This window comes from Pipra filicauda, unplaced genomic scaffold, assembly GCF_003945595.2.
Source record: "Pipra filicauda isolate LSUMZ 115617 unplaced genomic scaffold, ASM394559v2 scaffold28_size6257848_pilon, whole genome shotgun sequence".
NCBI lineage: Eukaryota > Metazoa > Chordata > Aves > Passeriformes > Pipridae > Pipra > Pipra filicauda.
Window position 1 is genome coordinate 4,232,408 of NW_024104409.1, and position 18,591 is coordinate 4,250,998.

Sequence of the window (18,591 nt, forward strand, 5' to 3'; positions counted from 1 at the left end):
AGGAGCCTTAACATATAGTCAAGATGACTACTTTCAGATCTGCTAAGGTCACTGGCAGGCATAAACTCAAAATTTGCAGCATTCACATGTTAAGAAAAGTGGCACATCTGTATTTTGGGCAAGGCTCCAAGGGTTAGCCACTTGTGCTAAGGGTGCATCAAGCAAAACAAGAGAAACAAGCAATATAAATGATGTATGTTATGCTTTAGAGGTTCGTTTGTGTTTACTTGCAAAAAGACCAAGAAGTATTAGCAATATTTGTAGGAATAAGAACTTGCATTTATTAAGTAAAAAGGCCACTTGACAGCTGCTATTTCCTAAATAACATAATACATTAATTAGACAATACCAAAAGCATTTTTTTCCATTTTTTCTTTTAATAAAGGTCTTTGGAGATGAATGCTTCTGACTAATTTATAAAAAAGAACAGTTTTAAATGGAAGATAACCTTATTGGAAAAGATGAGATTATGATACTGTGGCTTTTCAAATAAAGTTGTGTGATTTATTTCACAGATGACATCCATCTGGATTCATTAGAGCCCTCCAGTGAAATAAAATAAAAAATCACCATTCCTTCCTGTCCATTTAAATAAAATTTTACTGAAAGCAAACTCCTCAGGGATTTAACTTAATTGCACAAATTGGGTATTTATCTCATTTTAAAGCACATTTACATCTTCTTGGAGAAAGAGTAAATGATTTTATTTCTCACATTGGCCATTGGTCTCGGTGAGCACAGCCTGTTCTGCTTCTATCTTTTTGTTCAGACTAAAGTGATAGACTTTGAAAGGACTTTTCAGAAATCTCAAGTAACTTCCTTGTAAGATGGGAATTGCATTCATATTTTCAAAGCAGCAATGCCCCTGCCCACGTGTACTTCAGGGTGTACTTCTACTTCCTGTTAAAGCTTTGTGCCCACCACTTACACTTTTTCTTTCTGCACCAATTAGTTTTAGTGTTCAGAAGAAGAACAAATACAGACTGAAAAGAATTTTGATAACTCTATGCATGATTTTGTATGGGGTTGTAGGAGCAAAATGCACATGGAGAATTGATTTGCCTTAAGTTAACAGCACACTTCCAGGTTTTTTTACACACACTTTACTCTGCTGAAAGGCTGCATCTGGACAAACAGAGTAACCTATAGTCTATGTCAAGGAGCACAACAATGTTCATCCAAGCAGTGTCCTGCCAGCATTCTTTAACTCTGCTTTTATATTTCTTGGTCAGGAAGTGGGGTAGTGAGGGAGGGAAGTGCTTTTCCCTGTCCCATGTGCTGCTGCAGTTTTGTCAAAGCTCCTTGATAACAAGGGGGTGAGGGAGCCTGTGACACAGAAACTGACACAGAGATCCACCTTGCTCACTACACATAGAAGATGTCAATCATCATTTAAAAGAAGACTTTTTTAACAGTTTTGACTTTTTTAACAGATCTGGCCTGAAGCACGTAATTCCTGAGTATGGAAGTACCTGTAACATACTAGTAGTAACATCTGAAACTTCTAGTTCCCATAATATTCTGATGTATGTTTTCAGGACAAAGGGTGTATTTTTTTCAAAAACTAGTAGATGTTATTTAATTATTTTTTTTTCTGCATATTATATAAGACTTTCCTTTTCTACAAGCACATAGAAATGTGCTTACATAGAAATGTATGCATCTTTTATAGAAAGGGAGAAGACTCATTTTCCATAAGCACAAAGCTTATATCTCTGCTTATCTCTACTAGATCTCTATCCCAGTTCACTGAAATCTTGAGTACAATAAAGTCTCCCAAATCATCTGAAAGATGCCACTTGCATGAATTAGAACACCAGTAATCTACTTGCATACATTTCCCTTCCTCTGAAGACATGGAGGTTTGAGCCCCAAACCACAGATTCTTGCACAGACTTTTTTCAATTGAACCTGGTGAACAGTGTGTTAATGTTTGTATCTATGCCTAATATTTACAGTGTCAGGATTGTTACCTGTATGTCACTCAAGGGGTCCTTGAATGACTCTAATAGAAAAGGTGGTACATGAGGCAAGAAGAGGTATGAAGGGATTACCCTGCCAAGCTAAAGATCAGCCTCAGTCTGAAGCTGGCAGCTAAGAAGAGTCTGTATTTGCAAGCTTGCTTGCTCAGGACATGAGCAGTGAGGGCAGAAGAGATCAAAACTGACAGTGAGTTTGAGGAGCAAAATACAAAAGGGTTAAAGCGAGTTATTTGTACTGTCCCACTCTGAAAATTCCCCAAGCTCTCCACTCTGTCTGCAAGACTATAAGGAAAAACTTCCCATACCAGCAAAATGAATCACAGCCCTGTTTGATTTAAAGACTTTTTAGAGGAAAATGCTGGCTAAAATAAAAACAGTGGTAAGGAAAGGGAAACTTTGGAGTAACTAAAAATAAAGGCACACCACTTCACAAGATTGGTTATTGCATCTGTCCAGAGCTTGGAATTCCAGACACTGGGGTTGGGAGGTCACCCAAAGGTTACTTTTCTCCCAGTCAAGAACAAACACAGTGGAATTGCACACCAACGTCTTTTCCCAGCCCGCTTGAAGAGTTGCCAAAGCTGCTCTCGGATGTGTTCGCAAGTGACGCAAAAATCTATTCTTAAACACAGACAGAATATACATCAGTCACAGCACAGAAGGAAACCATTAACATCAAAAGGGGTGGGGTGGAGAGGCTTTTTATATTACCAACTTCTCTCATAAATTTAACGCTAAGTGGAAAAATGTAATTGATTCGTATGTGTTCTTTATCTCACGTGGAAGGCTAATGCATTGCCTCGGTACAGCAGTGCTGCTACAGAATAGTATAAATAAAATATAGCAGAAAATCAAAATCCAAAGCAAATGCCCTATTTTTTTTCCTGAACCACGTTTATATAATTTTGGTTTGTAATACCTAAGCAAACTTCCTTTTTTAGAAATATTGAACTTGAACTGAAATTCCCAAATGCTCCAAATAACTGATAATATTTTAAATGCTTTACCATATTTAGTTTAAAATTCTATCATTATTAAAGTTAACTCTCACAAATAATTCTAGTGAAGGTATGAAGTGTACCCAAAAAGAACAAAACCACCGTGACTCAGATTGTTTGTATTTGTTTTATTTAGGGGAATTTGTGGGAATTTATGTTTTACTTCCTTAACGTCTATCATGTGTTATTGCACATGTTGTACGTAGACAGTTTACTTTTAGTAAGTTCTTGCAGAACCTAATGTCCTTGCAGACCCTAACATTTCCTTGAATGGCAAACAAAAAATTCAACCCAAGGCTTAATTAACTTGTTCCTTTGTACCTTTTAAATTTCATTTGATGCAGTTAAGGTTGTCCCTGAATGACTGTTCTCTTGAATTCTTAGGTAAACACATTAGGAGCAGCTGGAGTATTTTGCAAAAAGAAATGTTTAAAATGCCCCTGTCATTTGACATGTGTGGATCCTGGGGCATTGAGAAATCTGAAGAAGTTCAAAATTTAGCATACCATATTTTCGTGTGACGTGGAAAATGCACCACTCTGTGCAATACCCCGTCTGCTTTTTATGTCCGTTCTGCTGTCCTCCCACAGCTGTCCTCTCTCTGACACTCTAAGCTGTCTGAGTGTGCAGGTTACAGAAGGATTGTCACACACTGAGATATTTAATAGGCTCCAGAGTATCAGAAGTATGAAACTGGAGAGAAAGTACTAAGCCATTTCTTCTTCACCAGTTTGTCACCTTCGGTGTTACTGAAGCCATGGGTACATTAGAGAAATGGTAAGAAAACATAAAGTAAAAAGAAATATTTTAGTGACTTGACAGAACGAATTGATGTGTCCCTCACCTGTAACTGATCAGAGCTTGGACATGTAAACCATACTGGTCTAGTTCCTAGAGGTTATACAGAAGTGAATGTGAGCCCTTGCATGTACTTAAACCTCTCCAATTCAATTTCTCTATGAACTTTGAAAAGAATGAGGAAAATTCAGCTTATGTTTTCCAACAAAATCTAGATTACCTTTTCAAAATGTCCTAAGTTGCTGGAGTTGCAAAAGTGCTTCAGATAGAATTGTTGCAGTCTCTTAAATGAGCTTAAGATGTACATGGATCTGCTTTTCATTTACAGAGCAATGTTATATTGTTGCTGGATACAAGCAGTGGTGCCCTTCGCCGACTTTTGCTCTTACCAGATGCTCAAGAGTCTCCTAAAAGAACATCATGGTGGCGCAACAAAGAAGAGATGGTGAGGAGTCGCACCTGCCTCTGTTGTACTAAGTTTTTTTAAAAGCAAAGCTCAGTATTGAAAAACAGTCCCAGGATCATTAAGCTTTTCTGGTATTACAGCCCAAGCATTTAATTGTTTAGTCTTCTGTGTATTTAAATGTCTTACACAGCAAACAGTTATTAATTTTTATGGAATAGTGATATGAAAAATATAAATAAATGGTCTGAAGACATGTATCTTTAAAATATCCCTCTTTGGAGCTAGAACTGGAAATAATGGAACATTTTGTTACAAGGAATTCTGTCCAAAATAATGAACTCAGTTATTATGCAATTATATGACTAGGAACAAGACAGGCTAGATAGCATTTTGATAGGTAATTAATGCCATGGATTCTTCTAAATAAAGGAAAAAAAATAGTGCACTTTCAGGGGAGTCAGGGAAACTCACTGGGACGATCTAACAAACACTAATTGCTCTATGACATATTTTTATACAGAGCAACTACAAAATGTGCCGAGAGTTTTCACACAAAAACTGGCTGGTGTTCTACAAAGAAGCAGGGTAAGAATAAATTATATCCTTGTATTATATTGATCTATAACAGATTTCCTTGTGTATATCCCTATCTGATTATCCTTCTCTTGGCTTCCAATTTTACAGAAACCACCTTATTGTGCTGGATGTATTGGAGGGTCAAACTCATACCATCTCCCTTCCGATCAGTCTGAAATCTGTTTTCCTGGCAGCTGAAGACCGCTGGCTCTTGGTGGAAAATGAAACAAATAAGTTAGTTCAACATGGTTTTCTTAGTGGCATTATTTCTGGTTTGTGTCTTGTTTATGTTCAGGAGTTTCACTCCTGGTCGCAGAGTTGTTTTTTCAGACTGACTGGAATTAAAATTTGGTGTTTAAAATGCAGATTTGCTTGTGGTGAAAGTGCAGGTAGGCTTATAGAATAGGAAATGAACAGGATATGCCTGCCTCTTAAAGTGTAGACTAGCTTTGATTGTATGCATATTTATACTGATTTTACTGAGGTGGTATTGAACTTCAGAAATAACAATGTTCATGGACCTAGTCTTGGAAATACAGACACATTGTCCAGAGTTGGCACCTACTTCCTTTACTTTCATGATCACATGGAAGAAATGTTACTGCACTATCTTGTTTTTATAAATCAACAGCAAATGAAAATGTGTAAATAGTTGCCAGAAGACAAATCTGCCAATTGCTGGCTTACCCTTTCCTATCTCACAGATGTTGGTAAATTGTATTTAGTTTTAGCAAAAGGTGTTGATAACCTTGTTTATATAAATGCAGAATGTTTTCACTGTTTCGGAAGATAAAAGTCCTTGTTTAGAGTTACAGGCTTAATCAGGAATTATTATAAATGTGTATCCTTTACAGGAAATTTCTTTTAACCAAGCGTGCCCATATGGAAGCTCAAGACAGTGAGGTTTGCCAGCTGTATGCATTGAGTGAAGAGCCAGCTGAAATGGGATTTGGCCTAACAACAGGTATTGAATGCAAGCTTGACTAGTTTCTTCTTTTTTTTTTATCATTTCTGTTTGCAGCTGCACAAACAAGGCTTTTTAAAGGTCTGAGTAATTAACCTTCTCTCCAGTTCTGTTTTTGTCCTCCCCTTATCATGTTTGCTTAATAATAACTTTTCACAAGGCATGGCGCATCCCATGCCCAAAGCATCTTTGTTTCATTTAAGCATTTAAGACCCTCAGTCATGGACTTTCAGGAAACGGACAAGCATATAGAATGGAAAAGGAAGAAAGATGACTAGACAGCAATTAGAACAGGAATACAAGGGAACAAATCAGGTTGTACTCTGTTGCAGATCTGCTGCACACAAACATCTCCCAGCCTCAGAAAAATACAAAAGACCTACTGTTAAAACAGAACAGAAGTCACAGTTTCTGTAGTTCTGTCGATAGTGTGCAGGGGACCATTCAGGCCATCACACCTGTGTTGAAAGATAGGGGGAATTTGATCATTAAAATTCCCAGATGATGCTAGGCATTGAGACATGTCTTAATTACAGAATAAGGCAGAAATCTCCAGTGGTCGTAATTCAGACGGGTAAGATCTGTCTATCTTCAGATCTGATAGCATTTTCAACCCTGAGCATTTGATCATGGTGCACAAAATCTCTGGTGTACTTGGTACATGTGCATCCCACCTAACAGTTTATAGGTTTTGCCACTGTGTCTCAGAGAGGCAGAGGAAACAGAGAAACCACTTTATATCTATTGAAGAGGGAAAAGGTTTTGTTCTGGTTCTTGTGGCTAGCATAAGTATGAAAAATGAGATTAACACAGTGTAAACGTGATAAAGCAAATGTTATTGGCAAATAACAAATAGGGCTAATTTTGCATAAACAGCAACAAAGTGGATACCAAAAACTAACCACAGCCTAAATATCTAGAATCCATTTTATCTCTTGTGAGTTTACTCTACCAACTTATCAAGCACCATCAGAGCACAATAGTTTCCTTCCTCTACCTACCTTATTTAGAAAACATTCTAGAGTATCATTCCTCAGATGGATAGAAACATCGTTATAATTTCCAGTCTCAAAGTATTTGTGGACAGTTTTTTACTGCATGCTTTCTGTGCTATTTTAATCCTTTGTTATCTGATTTCTTCTCTTCCAATCCAAAAAGTTATCATATCCCCTCTCTACTTTTTTCCAAAACATTCAGCAAACCCTGAATGTAGCATCTTCAGCCTGTTCTTGTTCTTTGAGACAGAACCTGTGACAGGAGAACCAACAAATGGTAGTACTGCAGACCCAAACCAGTAGCCCATTTATCCTTCGAGGGAGAAAAGACTTTCTCCCACTGCCAGATGAACGAGATAGTCTGCCCATTGAAGTGGAAACAGTGTAAGCTGCAGCACTAAAGATAGCACATTCTGTGTTGATAACGTGGGCAAGGTAAAAGGCTCTTACAGTTGAACAGAATAAAATTTAGTTTTCCTTAGCTTAAAGACGAAGAAAACTAGACCATTATTTAGCAGAAATGCATTACAAATATTATTAAAATTTCAAAGATAGCAAGACAGTCACTGAGAAATGTCACATTGACACTTATCTGTGCAAACCTACCTTGGTAGGTTTGCCTTTTGGTACATTTGCATTATAACAATTTTCAATGAGATCACATGCTGTTTTATTCCATAGACTTCCTGCCTCATTTGCACAGTAGAGGGCAAAATTAAGTGGTATAAGCATCTACGAAGCTAGTAATTAGTGATTTTGAGTACTTAACTTTACAAAACTAAGATTATTTCCTGGCTTCTTTTGTGTGGTATAGCATAGTATAATCAGATCTTCTGCTTTTTAGTAATTTTATGCTCAAAGTAATAGCAATGTTCAGTGCTCAGCACTCTTACAGTTAATATTGTTTCCTGTTGCACATCTGGATTTAATGACTTTCATTTTGTTTAATTTCCCTGTTTAGCGTCAGAACTGTGTGTGCCACATGCAGTTTCAAGTGACCAGCTATCTTCAGAAAACCTCAGTGCAGCTGTGGGACAAAAGATCAGCTCCCCCAACAGGATCTTCTCGGATGAACAGAATTATGCTACTATTGTTATTGGTTTCCCAGACCTCTTGGTAAATACTCGGCATTATTATTAAGTGAAGTAATATGATCTTGCTTATTCTTTAACCAGTTAAGTACCTGTTTACCAAATGATATGGAAAAAGAAGGGAATGACAAATTCATGTAGTGTACACCATTTGTTAGGGTAGTCTAATCTAGAGGGATTTCAGTGGAGTTTTAAATAATAAGAAATTGGACAACATAATGTCTAGCATAGACAAAATTTGGTGGTGGTGAGGTCTGAACAGTGCTGGCTAGAGGAATATTTTCTAAATCATGTGGTTTTACATTTTTTTAATTAAACATAACAACTGCGAGAAAGGATATCAGTATAATTTTGAACTATTCAGTGTGAACTTTTTGCTCAGTGTGCAGCAGGTAAAGACTAGATTTAAGAAAAAGAAAAAAAGATATAGAAAATTTTAGGAAAAACCATACAGCCCCTTCAGTATTCAATAATGTAGTTGAGTGTAAATGCTGCATGTAGGTGTGGTCACTGCTGTGACACAATTAGAAAAGGACCAGAAAGGAAAGTGAAACTTGGCAGTGTAATGACTAGGGTTGTTGCAAGGAGTGGAGGTAAACACAAGGAAAATAAAAGCAGTATGTTTAACTCTTTGAATTTTTTTTCCTAATTGCCACCTAATGATATGTTAAAAAAGTAGTTCTTATGGAATAAATAATTGTAAGTCATGTTTGCTTAATAAATTGGGGCAAATTAGAAAATATAAGTGTTAACATACATGAATTTTGGGAAAGCCAAATAACAAAAAAAAATTTGAAATCCCAAAGGATTCAAAAATATATTTTTGACAATAAGGCATTCCCTGTATTTGCAACTAGCTTTTGAGTTTTCCTTGATCTAGATTTAAATGACTAGATTGATTATTCTAGCTATTCATGTTGTTTACAATAGATGTGAGTTTATTGCTGGAAAAGGGAGATGGTTTAGAGGAGGGAGTACTAAAGGTGCTACACTCTTCAATACTAACACACCAATACTGATCATGAAGCATCTTGCTCTGCCAGATTTAGACTGAGGCCCCATCTTTCCTCACACGTGGTTTTAGATGTCCATGTGAGTGTCGAAGGGGGAGTGCTAAGAGTAAATAATGTAAGGGTGATGGGGCAAAACTTCGAATTCAGTGTTTAGTGTTAATGGTGTAGGTGTTTAGTATGAGTAAGGTATCTGAGCTCTTATTTGTAGTAGCAGTGCTCAGCTTACTAAACACTGAGGCCTTCAAGATGATTTATTTCTCTAGGCTGTTTTAACCATAGTGGGAGATGGTGGGAAATGAAGGAACTGACTTTCATGTGAACAACTATATTTACGTTTCTGAACCTGGAGCTTTATTGCCTTGCTTTGAATTTACTACTGAAATATCTGTTTGCATTTATCTACGTTAGTGGAAACTTAGATTATGGTAACAGTTTGTTACATAGTTTGATTCCAGATTAGGTTATTTCAATGCTTTCTGTTCCTGGTTCAATATGAAAAAAAGGTTCAACTTCAGATCTTCAGAAATTCTTAATGCCTAAAACTCGTGTATATGATTTGTTGGTTTTCATTCCTATAGGAGTTTTTGATAACAAAATAATGCAGGTCTCTTCCTTGTCATGTGGTAACATAAGAAGTAACCACAGTAGCCACATTTGATTTGAAATTAAATAAAGAATGGAATTTATCAAGAAATGTTTGTTCCTAGGCTCAATAATGGTAACGTTTTCTTCACTAGACTCCTTCTCTCTTGCAGTCTCCCAGTGAAGTGTATAGCTGGAAAAGAAACTCCTCTCTGAGTCAAAAATGTGCTTCTCCTTCTGATCCATTCTATTATGGAACCCAGAGGAAAACAGGAGCTGCAAAACAAACCAATTGTGTAACTTTATTGGCTTCTAATCAGATAGTCAGAATTTTAGCACCTGGAGACGTGCCTTTGAAAGACATTTACCCAAAAGGTAAGAGGTTCATGTACTTGTGCTGCAACACACTTTTTTTTTGTTTTGCAAACTTCAATCACTCATTTATTTTTCCAAAATCTTAATCACAGAGCAAATGTTTGAGAAGGATGAGAGTAGTTGCACTTATTTTTAAAATTATTTTGAATCATATTAACATGCTGTATTATGCTTCTGGGAACTAACAGGCTGTCTACACTATGAATATCCCGGTAGATGGGATCTTCCTCTGTCTGCTCTGGAAACCCACTATGATCATTCTAGTTCAACAATCAGCCTTCACCAGTATTTCCAAGTTCTGCTCAGTGTCACGCAGAGATGCATTGATAAACCTGTCGTCTGACTAACTCAGTATTCTATCCCCAGCAGAACTCTAGGAGAGGTTATTTTGGGAATGCATGTGAGCCTATCCACTTCTTTGTCTTTCCTTGCATATTTCTCAATAGTTGCAGTTGTTTTCTTACGGAAGTTAAAGCCTCAGGCTTTAAATCTCCTTTTATGGACCTGTTGTCCACGAGTTTGTCTGCTCCCTCTTTGAGCTTAATTGTCTCTATAGCAAACTCACAAGTTCACGATTTTCTGTGATAACTGATCTCCTACTAGGTTTATCAAGTGCCACTTATTCAAGTATTGCAGCTTTGGGTGAGTAACAGTTCGGCATTCACCGTAACCATCACCTTCATGACTGTGCCAACTTCACTCACATCTGCCTTCTCTCCAAACTGAAGAGATCCAAGCTTTGTAGTTCTTCTCTTGTCCAGGAGAATGTTGCGTGAGCAGCATTCACATACAGCAAAACTGTCCTCCATTTATACACTAATAAAGCAGGTGTAGACTAGAGATCTTCAGACCTTTTTGTGCTGCCATGCCAAGCTTTCTGTTATTACTGTAACTTTAGCTTCTTCAGCAAATAACTAAAAATATCCTAATTATTGCTATATAACAGCATTTGTGAGTTCTGCATTAGTTACCTCTAGGAATCTCCAAAGAAAGTTTACTATTAAAAGAGAAAACCCCCAAAGTATTTGTATATGGTAGAATGGCAGGGTTTTTTGAATTCATCAGCATGAGAAGCTATTTGTGATTTATTCTGTTTGCGAACTCTCTGTCCCAGAATAAACACTTTATTCCAAATTAACTCCCTTGGACAGAATGAATTATCTAATATGCCTGCCCTCATTTAACAGAGATTAACTTCCCTGTGTAGAGAAATCCTTTTATTTATTACTAAGAGCCAAGTCAAGGATATCAACAAGGTAGAAAACTTAAGTTACCTACATTTACAAAGGAAAGATTACCTTTTAAAAAGATTAAACTTAACAAAATTAGTTAATGTTTGCATCTTGGAACCAATTATACCACTTCAGGCTGTAATCTTCTCATACTTTATAAACTACTGAAGGGTCAGACTGGGTCACTTTTTGTCAGGCCTTCACAGAAAAAAAGAGGATCTGACTCTAAAGTGGATGGTTTAGAAATTCAGACAATAAGTCTTCTGAGTTTTTGTTAAAATTAATTTATTAATTTGGGAGTGAGAGAGGGATACAGTATTTCCAAATGATAGCTAAAATTGACAGGTATTTCTAAAAGCCTTTTAAATTGCTGTGGTATGTGATATTTTAACATGCTAGATTACTATAGTTAAAAACCAGGGGACATTCTTTGTGAATCCCGGATAACAGTGACCTGAGCATTTTATCAGTCTGAAAATTGACTTTCATCTGACCAAACAGTTTAATTTTTTTTTCCTCAACTATGATGAAATATATTCATGAACAGTGATTGATAGCTTTAAATATGTAGAAAATTTTATGAGGTTTGTACAGTGCTTTATGGCCATTTAAGTTGAAAAATTTCAGGCCTTGAAGATCATTATCATTGAATTTTCTTTTCTAGTTTTTCTTTTCTAAATGATGTTTTAATTTATTAATTACAAAAATTGATCTTAACTGAATCATGTTTAATATGACCTTAGTGATACAATTAAATGGGACTTGAGCAAGACTCTAGGTTTTCTATTCCATAGCCATTATTCGGGACTTTTTCAGGACATTTCCATTTATCAGTTAATGACCAGTTTTTCTAGTGAAGGAGGAGCTATGAGGGAAATCCTAGAGAGACCTCTGCTACTAAGCATGTCATGAAAAAACCAGAAAAATGAAGTAACACTGAAGTGACGGTGCTGATGTTACTGGTTATTATTCATGGCAGGAAGGATTCACCATGAAGGATTATAGAAGGACTACAATTCCCTCTGCAATAGAAATAGCAGATGAAATTCAGTATAGATATAATATACATGAGGGAAGAAAGAATCCTAATTCTATATCAAAGAAGATGGGGCTTATCAGAACTTCTTACAAGCATTATTTTGCTGTCATGATAAATGGTTTCATTAAGATAGCAGTTCAAAGCTCAATAGCAGTTAAAAGAAGCAAATCAAATGTTAAGAATTACTAGGGAAGGAACAAAAAAACCCAAAGAACCTGTTTGTGCTGTTGTGCAAATCCATGTGTCCTTAACACGGTTTAGTTTTGTTCTTCCATCTCAAGGTGAGAGAAGGCTGAACTGGAGTAAGTTCAGAAAAAGACAACAAGGAGGAGCAAGTTTAGATCGGCCAACCCTCCAACATGTGGAGACAAGATCAGGAAAGGGGCAGATGGTAGAGTTCTATAAAAATGTGTGGCATGGAGATCTGGGAAAAGCAACAATTTTGCACTCAGTACCACAGTTAGGGAGCAGCTAATAAAGCTAGTAGGAACTTCGTCAAAACAAACAAGACATGGTTTTTCATAGAGTAAGGAACCAGCCTGTGAAATCACTTCCCAAAGGATGTTGTGACTGCTGAAACATGGATTTAAAGGAAATCTGGACAAACTCCTGGGAAGTTACAAAATATGTAGATGTAAAAACATAGACACCACATTCAGCTAAAGAAGCCCTTAGATTGGAACTGGTTGGTGACTGAGGAAAATACCATGTGCACTTGTCTGTTCTTACACTTTCCAAGCATCTCTTGGAGACAAAATACTAGATTAGAGGGACCTCGTACTGCCATTCTCATGGCATGAGTCATAAATATTTCCAAGTGTAAGAAGGGGAAAACAGAAGAAAAGAGGCATGCATTTATGTGCTCACTTGGAAGGTGAGATAATAAAGTACTAGTCCTTACAGTGCTCATTTGAGATTCTGTGTTTACAACCTTCTCTGCTGGGCTATTGTTTCTTCTGGAGTTTGCCTCTCAGTCTCACTAACTGACAGAATATTTAATTGAATACTCATTTAACTGCTACCCATAGCTGCTTAACAATCTTGATCCCTTAAAATTCAGTGTTGCTTATTCCTGATTGTGCTGCATAATTCATGGGGGCTTTTGGACATTTGGTGAATTATCGGTGCTGTTGTTTCTGCATTAGAAAACCTGTAGTTAATTAACTAGGAAAGTTCTATGAGACTTCATATGCTTGGAAAGTGTAAGAACAGACAAGCATTTCTCTAATTTATTAACTTAATTTTTATCCCTTAGCATTTATCCCACGGTGCTATCCTTTCCAATTTAGTATCAGCCCTTGTTCTAGATCTTCATCAGAATTTTTTTTCTATATATTATATATGTGTATATTATTCTCAGTTACTAACAAAAGAGAAAGCACATTTTAGAAGAGTAACAAAATCTAGGGAAAACATTTTTCTAGGCTTTTTCTTCCTATTTCTGATGTGTTTGATATTTCCATTTTTATGAAGATGAATAAAGTCAACAGATGTGCTACTGTAGGTATGTATACTATAGATATCTAGATACAGTAGATATGCATAAAGTGGTGTTGTGGGTTACTCTATATACTCATTGGATATTAGATCCCTTATACTGCTGATCTTACTGGTCTTTTCTGTGTGTGCTGTAGGCAAGCTCAACACTTCTGCAGCCACTCTCTCCTTGGTTTCAAGGAGGTTAAAGATACATTGTTTCTGAAGGAAATCTAGACTTACTTTTATCTTGTGACAATGACATTTTGTACCAATACTGTGCTGTAATTCTGTCTTCTGGTTTATTTTCTGAAAAACTGCCTTGATTTACTCCAGGCAGCTCCTAACTGGAAGCCACTTCTGAGCCCGGGCAAAGTGTACTCATATGTTGGCAAAAACCAATGTAGGCACACGCACAAAAATTTATTTCTGAGGGAAGTACCATATATTAGCTGTATTCATTAAACTGTCCATAAACAGAATATTAAATGCTTGATAGTCTAGGGCTATTTACTATAAAGTTATAAAATCTTTGGATACTGAAAACCTACCTCCAAAAGGAGTGGTTCAATTTAAGAGAACAGCGTTTAGGTTAATATTACTGAGAAATTTTAAAGTGGAAATCATGAACACAATGTTTTGAAATGTTCCTCAATATGCTTTTAAAGTCAGATATAAAACTGACATTATCTTCAGTGGCAGATAAAAACAGTGAGTTAGGGATTGTGGTAATGAGTGATTAGTGCTTTTGTGAGCAGTTACATCTGTGTGTAATTTTGACATTTGCTATACAAATACATTGTTATTTGTTAACTGTGACTGTTTACTCACTATCATAATAATAAAACAATTCCCTATTTGCAAGTTATATTCCTGTATTGAATGTGAAAGCTTGTCATTTTCTGACAGGTACTGTATAATGAAATGTTTAAATTTAATCTGCTAAATGCAAATGCAATAACCAGTTAATCATACAGCAGGAAAATAACATGTTTGGTTTTTTTCAGATGTCACTCCTCCACAAGCTGCTGGATACTTGGAAGTAACAGATCTTAACTCCAAGAAAATCAAATACATTGCAATTCCTAGGTAACTGATTTTATTGATTAGAGCAGCCTCTGTCTTAGAGGAAAAGCAAAGAGAATTTAGTGTCCATTATTACATCAGGATAAGCAAATATTTCTTCTGATGTGGAAAGTAAGACTAATTCATACCTTGTGTAAAATTCTGCAAACACTGAAGCATTTTGTTGTCAACATAATTTATCTGTTTACTAGATGATACCAATGAAAATGTAGCTATTAATTAGTAAATATGAAAAGTACCTTTATATTCTGATTTTCATCCCCTTTGCTCCTTCCTCCTCTTCCATCCATCTACCCTGTTACATTCTGGTTTGCTGCCTTTATTTTCTTTTCCTTTTTCCCTATCTTTAGGATCTGACAAAGATAGGCAGAATGATCTGGTGGTAGGTGTTAGGAAACTAGGAATCAAGTTAGGCCCAATATAAAGTTCACTTTGAAAATAACTTGAGCTTCTCTACATTTTGCTTCTCCATTTGGAAAGTATACATTCCCTCACAAGTATCGTGTGATACACAAATATCTTGTATGATAAATCAAAATAACCAGACTGTGTGTCTTCTGTTTGGTTTTAACATCTGTCTCTCACAACTATAGAGAGTATTTGCAAATGTTTTATAATATAAAGATATATTTTGGTTACAAATTGTCATTTTCCATTGCAATAATAATAAAGGGAGTTTTTTAAAATGGCAATCTCTCAGCTTTGCATATTTAAATAGCCTGTGTATTAAATTCACACATCAGGAATTTTATACTTTTTTTTTTAATCTATCCATTTGATGTTGATTTTTGATAATATTGATTCTGATTTAAAGTAATTCTGGTTCATTAATAATCTGGGGAACATTTTAAATAATAGATCCTTATTTTTGGACTGTTCACCATTTTATAATTGGCTCATTGGCTTGCATCTGATACAGTTATTAAAAAATATAAGACCTTAATATAAAAATAGTTGGGAATTACATTATTTTACACCAGGATTTTATAAGATGTTACAGAATTTACGAAACCATACTTCAACATCATGACCATTAATCTAGCATTAGGATTTAAGCTGTATATGGCAGATCTGAGCAGAAGTCCAAGTTTAAAAATATATTCCAGTAGGAACTGATAAGTAAAGTGAGTTTTCATATATATGTATGAATAATTCTGTGTTAAAATATAACAGCCTTTTCTCCTTCTGGTGTAGTTAGCCTGGTCAAATGCTAAGATAACTTTTTTCAGTTGAGTCAGCACATGACAATTTCAGCCATAGGTAGAGGCATATGTGTTGCTCCTTTTTATATTTTTGAAAATTATTAATTGTAGTGTTAGTGTAGGTTGCTGACTCATTATGCCTATCACTAACAGTACTGAAAAATACATAGAGTCTTTCCTACGTTATCTGAATTTCCCTTCAGATTGTGTACCTATTGGGCCCTCTGTTTCAGCAGCAAACTTTTGTCAGCAAGGTCACTGTTTAAATCAGTGCTAAGATTCTCTGTGCATAAAGCTGTACTATCGTTAAATAAGTGTTTAAATCTTCATTTGATATTAAATCATTAGAGAAAGGTATTACTCTAATTTGATGGAAATGCATTTTCCTCAGTGCCAGGTCATGTCTTCTCCTATTTCTTTTGTAGTTTTATATACATTTGTAGCTTTTCTATAACATCTTTTTACAATTTTTATAGTTTTTTTCTAAAGACTGACTATTTTCAGAGAGATTCAATACAGCAGTGGGTTAGGCAACATATTCCCTTTCAACCTGGTCTTTTAAACTGCTTCTTACACTGTCAAGTATCTTTTGGTTATATCCAGTTTCAGTAGGTGGAATGTTTCAGATAAAACAGTGGGTCTGTAGGGCTTAGTTGTAGTCTCTCATGAAATGAGGATGGAATTCCATTTAATTGTCATCTTAACTACATAAATAATCATTCCCCTTTTAATTGAAACTTCAGGAAAAATCATATTAATTCTTGTTTTTCAGATCACAGTCTCTCTCTCCATATACATCATGGCTCTCTAAGATCTCAGATGCCGATGCCCTTTTGGCACCACTGGGCAAAGTAGGTTTGGTTACTGTGGACATGGGAGGAGGTGTGAGGCTGTGGGAGACTGGGCTGGAAAGCCTCCAGCGGTCACTGCAGGACTGGAGGAACATGATTGGCCAAGAAGATGGTCGTCCTGTGCAGGTAGGAGTTCACAAAGCTGAAGTGAAATACATTTAACAAAATGAGTTGTGCGTGAGTTTTCAGGAGGAAAAGATGTGTTGCAAAATACTGTGAAGTTGAAATACACCTGTGAGAAAAGCTGAATAGACTTGTTCACTGAAAAAAAGAGGCATAGTAGCTTAAATTTTAAAACTTTTTGTGACCCCTGTAATTATGATTACTGACAGACTGTCTTACACTGTTTGTATTTTTGCCAAATTCCACTGCAATTAAATGCAAATAAATTCTTTATCTCTTGCTGATTTTTAACTGTAAGTTTCATAATGTAGAATAATGAAATTAATTTTTAAGCGAAGGATATACTTTTCCAGAATTCAGATGCTTGGGAAAAAATATTGTGGTTTTACTTCGAAAAAGAAACTTCAAACCTAGGTGAAAGATGCCTTGAGTTCACTAGGCTTTGGCTAGTTTTGATAATTCTCCTAGCAGAAAAGTTGCAAGGATCTTCATACGCTTGTGTTCTCATGTGGAATGTTTAAGGAGATGCTGAAAACACACCGTGTATACATGTATTCTGTGTGTGCAGGTATTTATGTATACACAAGTGTTAATGTACTGGCTACTATGTATGATTGCAACATAGAGGGAAAATTCAGGACTATTCAATTGCATCTTTAATTTCTGTTAGTGACTGGAGAAAGTATCACTTCAAACAACTAGAGTGTGCTTTAGGAGGACTTCTCCACTTCAACTAGGAGGATTCTGTCTGCCACAACTCGGAGGATCTCTGTCTACCACTGCAATTATTTCTGTTTCATGAATTTCTGTAACCACTCATAGTAAATTAGAATGGGAAAACAGAATCAGTCTGTTCTAAATTAGATCTCTCTTGGTCTTTGTTTACATGGCGTCTCAAGTGTGAATGAGATGTATTAGGCCAAAATCATCTTCTTTCACTTTCTTTTCCCACTCTTAGCTCTCTTTCTACAAGACGTTCTGCAGTTACAGAGACTTGGGGAAGAACTGATGTGTTCTTGTTACTTGACCTCAGCAAATGCCATTCATAAAAGTAATGAGAAAAGGAAACTGTTTCCCAGTAGCACGTTTGTGTTTGACACTTGGTCACTTTACCAGTGCCATTTTTATTGCTGGTGCAGTAGCACTAGCACCATCTTATGGCCAGATATAGTCGGTTTACACCAGCCCAGTTTCATCTGATGATCAAGTTGACTAATGGAAATTAAAAGAGCCAGCAGGAAGAGTTAGAGTTTTATTTGTTTTAACAGTTATTTTTCCTTCTTTTTGTTTTTTTTTGGGGGAGGGAGGGTGTTATTTTTTTTATAACTTAACATTTCATTGAACAATATTACTTTACTTTCAATAATAGTCAACTAATTTTTAGAGAATACTGGCTTAGAAAATACATGTAATCAAAAAATTTAAGTCATTTAACTAGTAGTGTCAAGTAACCATTTTAAAGACAGCTAAGAAGTTTTCTCACGGTCACAAAGAAGTTTTCAAGATCCGCTGTAGAATTTCTCTCCACTGACAGCCTGCCTCTCTACTAGGCACATTCCAAGGTGCAGTCTCCTTTGAGTATCTTTCTTCTTTCCTCTGTCAACACAGGGTACATAGCTCAAAGCAGTGGTTTGTCAGAACTGGAATAGCAGTTTAATTTGTGCTAAAGGGCTGGAACAAAGCCTCCTATGTGATCTTCAGACCTGTGTAATTATAACTAACTTCTGTTTCTCTACTTTTTTACTTTGCTTCAAATGGAAAGATAATGAAACCTAAGAAATTTTGTTTACAAAGGCATTACA

The 18,591-nt window shown here is 36.0% G+C and overlaps 1 protein-coding gene across 2 annotated transcripts in view; it reads left to right on the forward strand.

Moving 5' to 3' along the window:
• Nucleotides 1-18,591, forward strand: part of VWA8 (von Willebrand factor A domain containing 8) — a 181,776-nt gene that overhangs the window by 127,383 nt on the left and 35,802 nt on the right. For both annotated transcript variants that reach the window (XM_027720277.2, XM_039382906.1), the window contains 8 exons: nt 4,107-4,223; nt 4,705-4,769; nt 4,869-4,994; nt 5,615-5,724; nt 7,681-7,835; nt 9,579-9,780; nt 14,535-14,616; nt 16,588-16,792. In XM_027720277.2, coding sequence (XP_027576078.1) covers nt 4,107-4,223; nt 4,705-4,769; nt 4,869-4,994; nt 5,615-5,724; nt 7,681-7,835; nt 9,579-9,780; nt 14,535-14,616; nt 16,588-16,792 — 1,062 coding nt within the window. The remainder of the gene's footprint in view (nt 1-4,106; nt 4,224-4,704; nt 4,770-4,868; nt 4,995-5,614; nt 5,725-7,680; nt 7,836-9,578; nt 9,781-14,534; nt 14,617-16,587; nt 16,793-18,591) is intronic.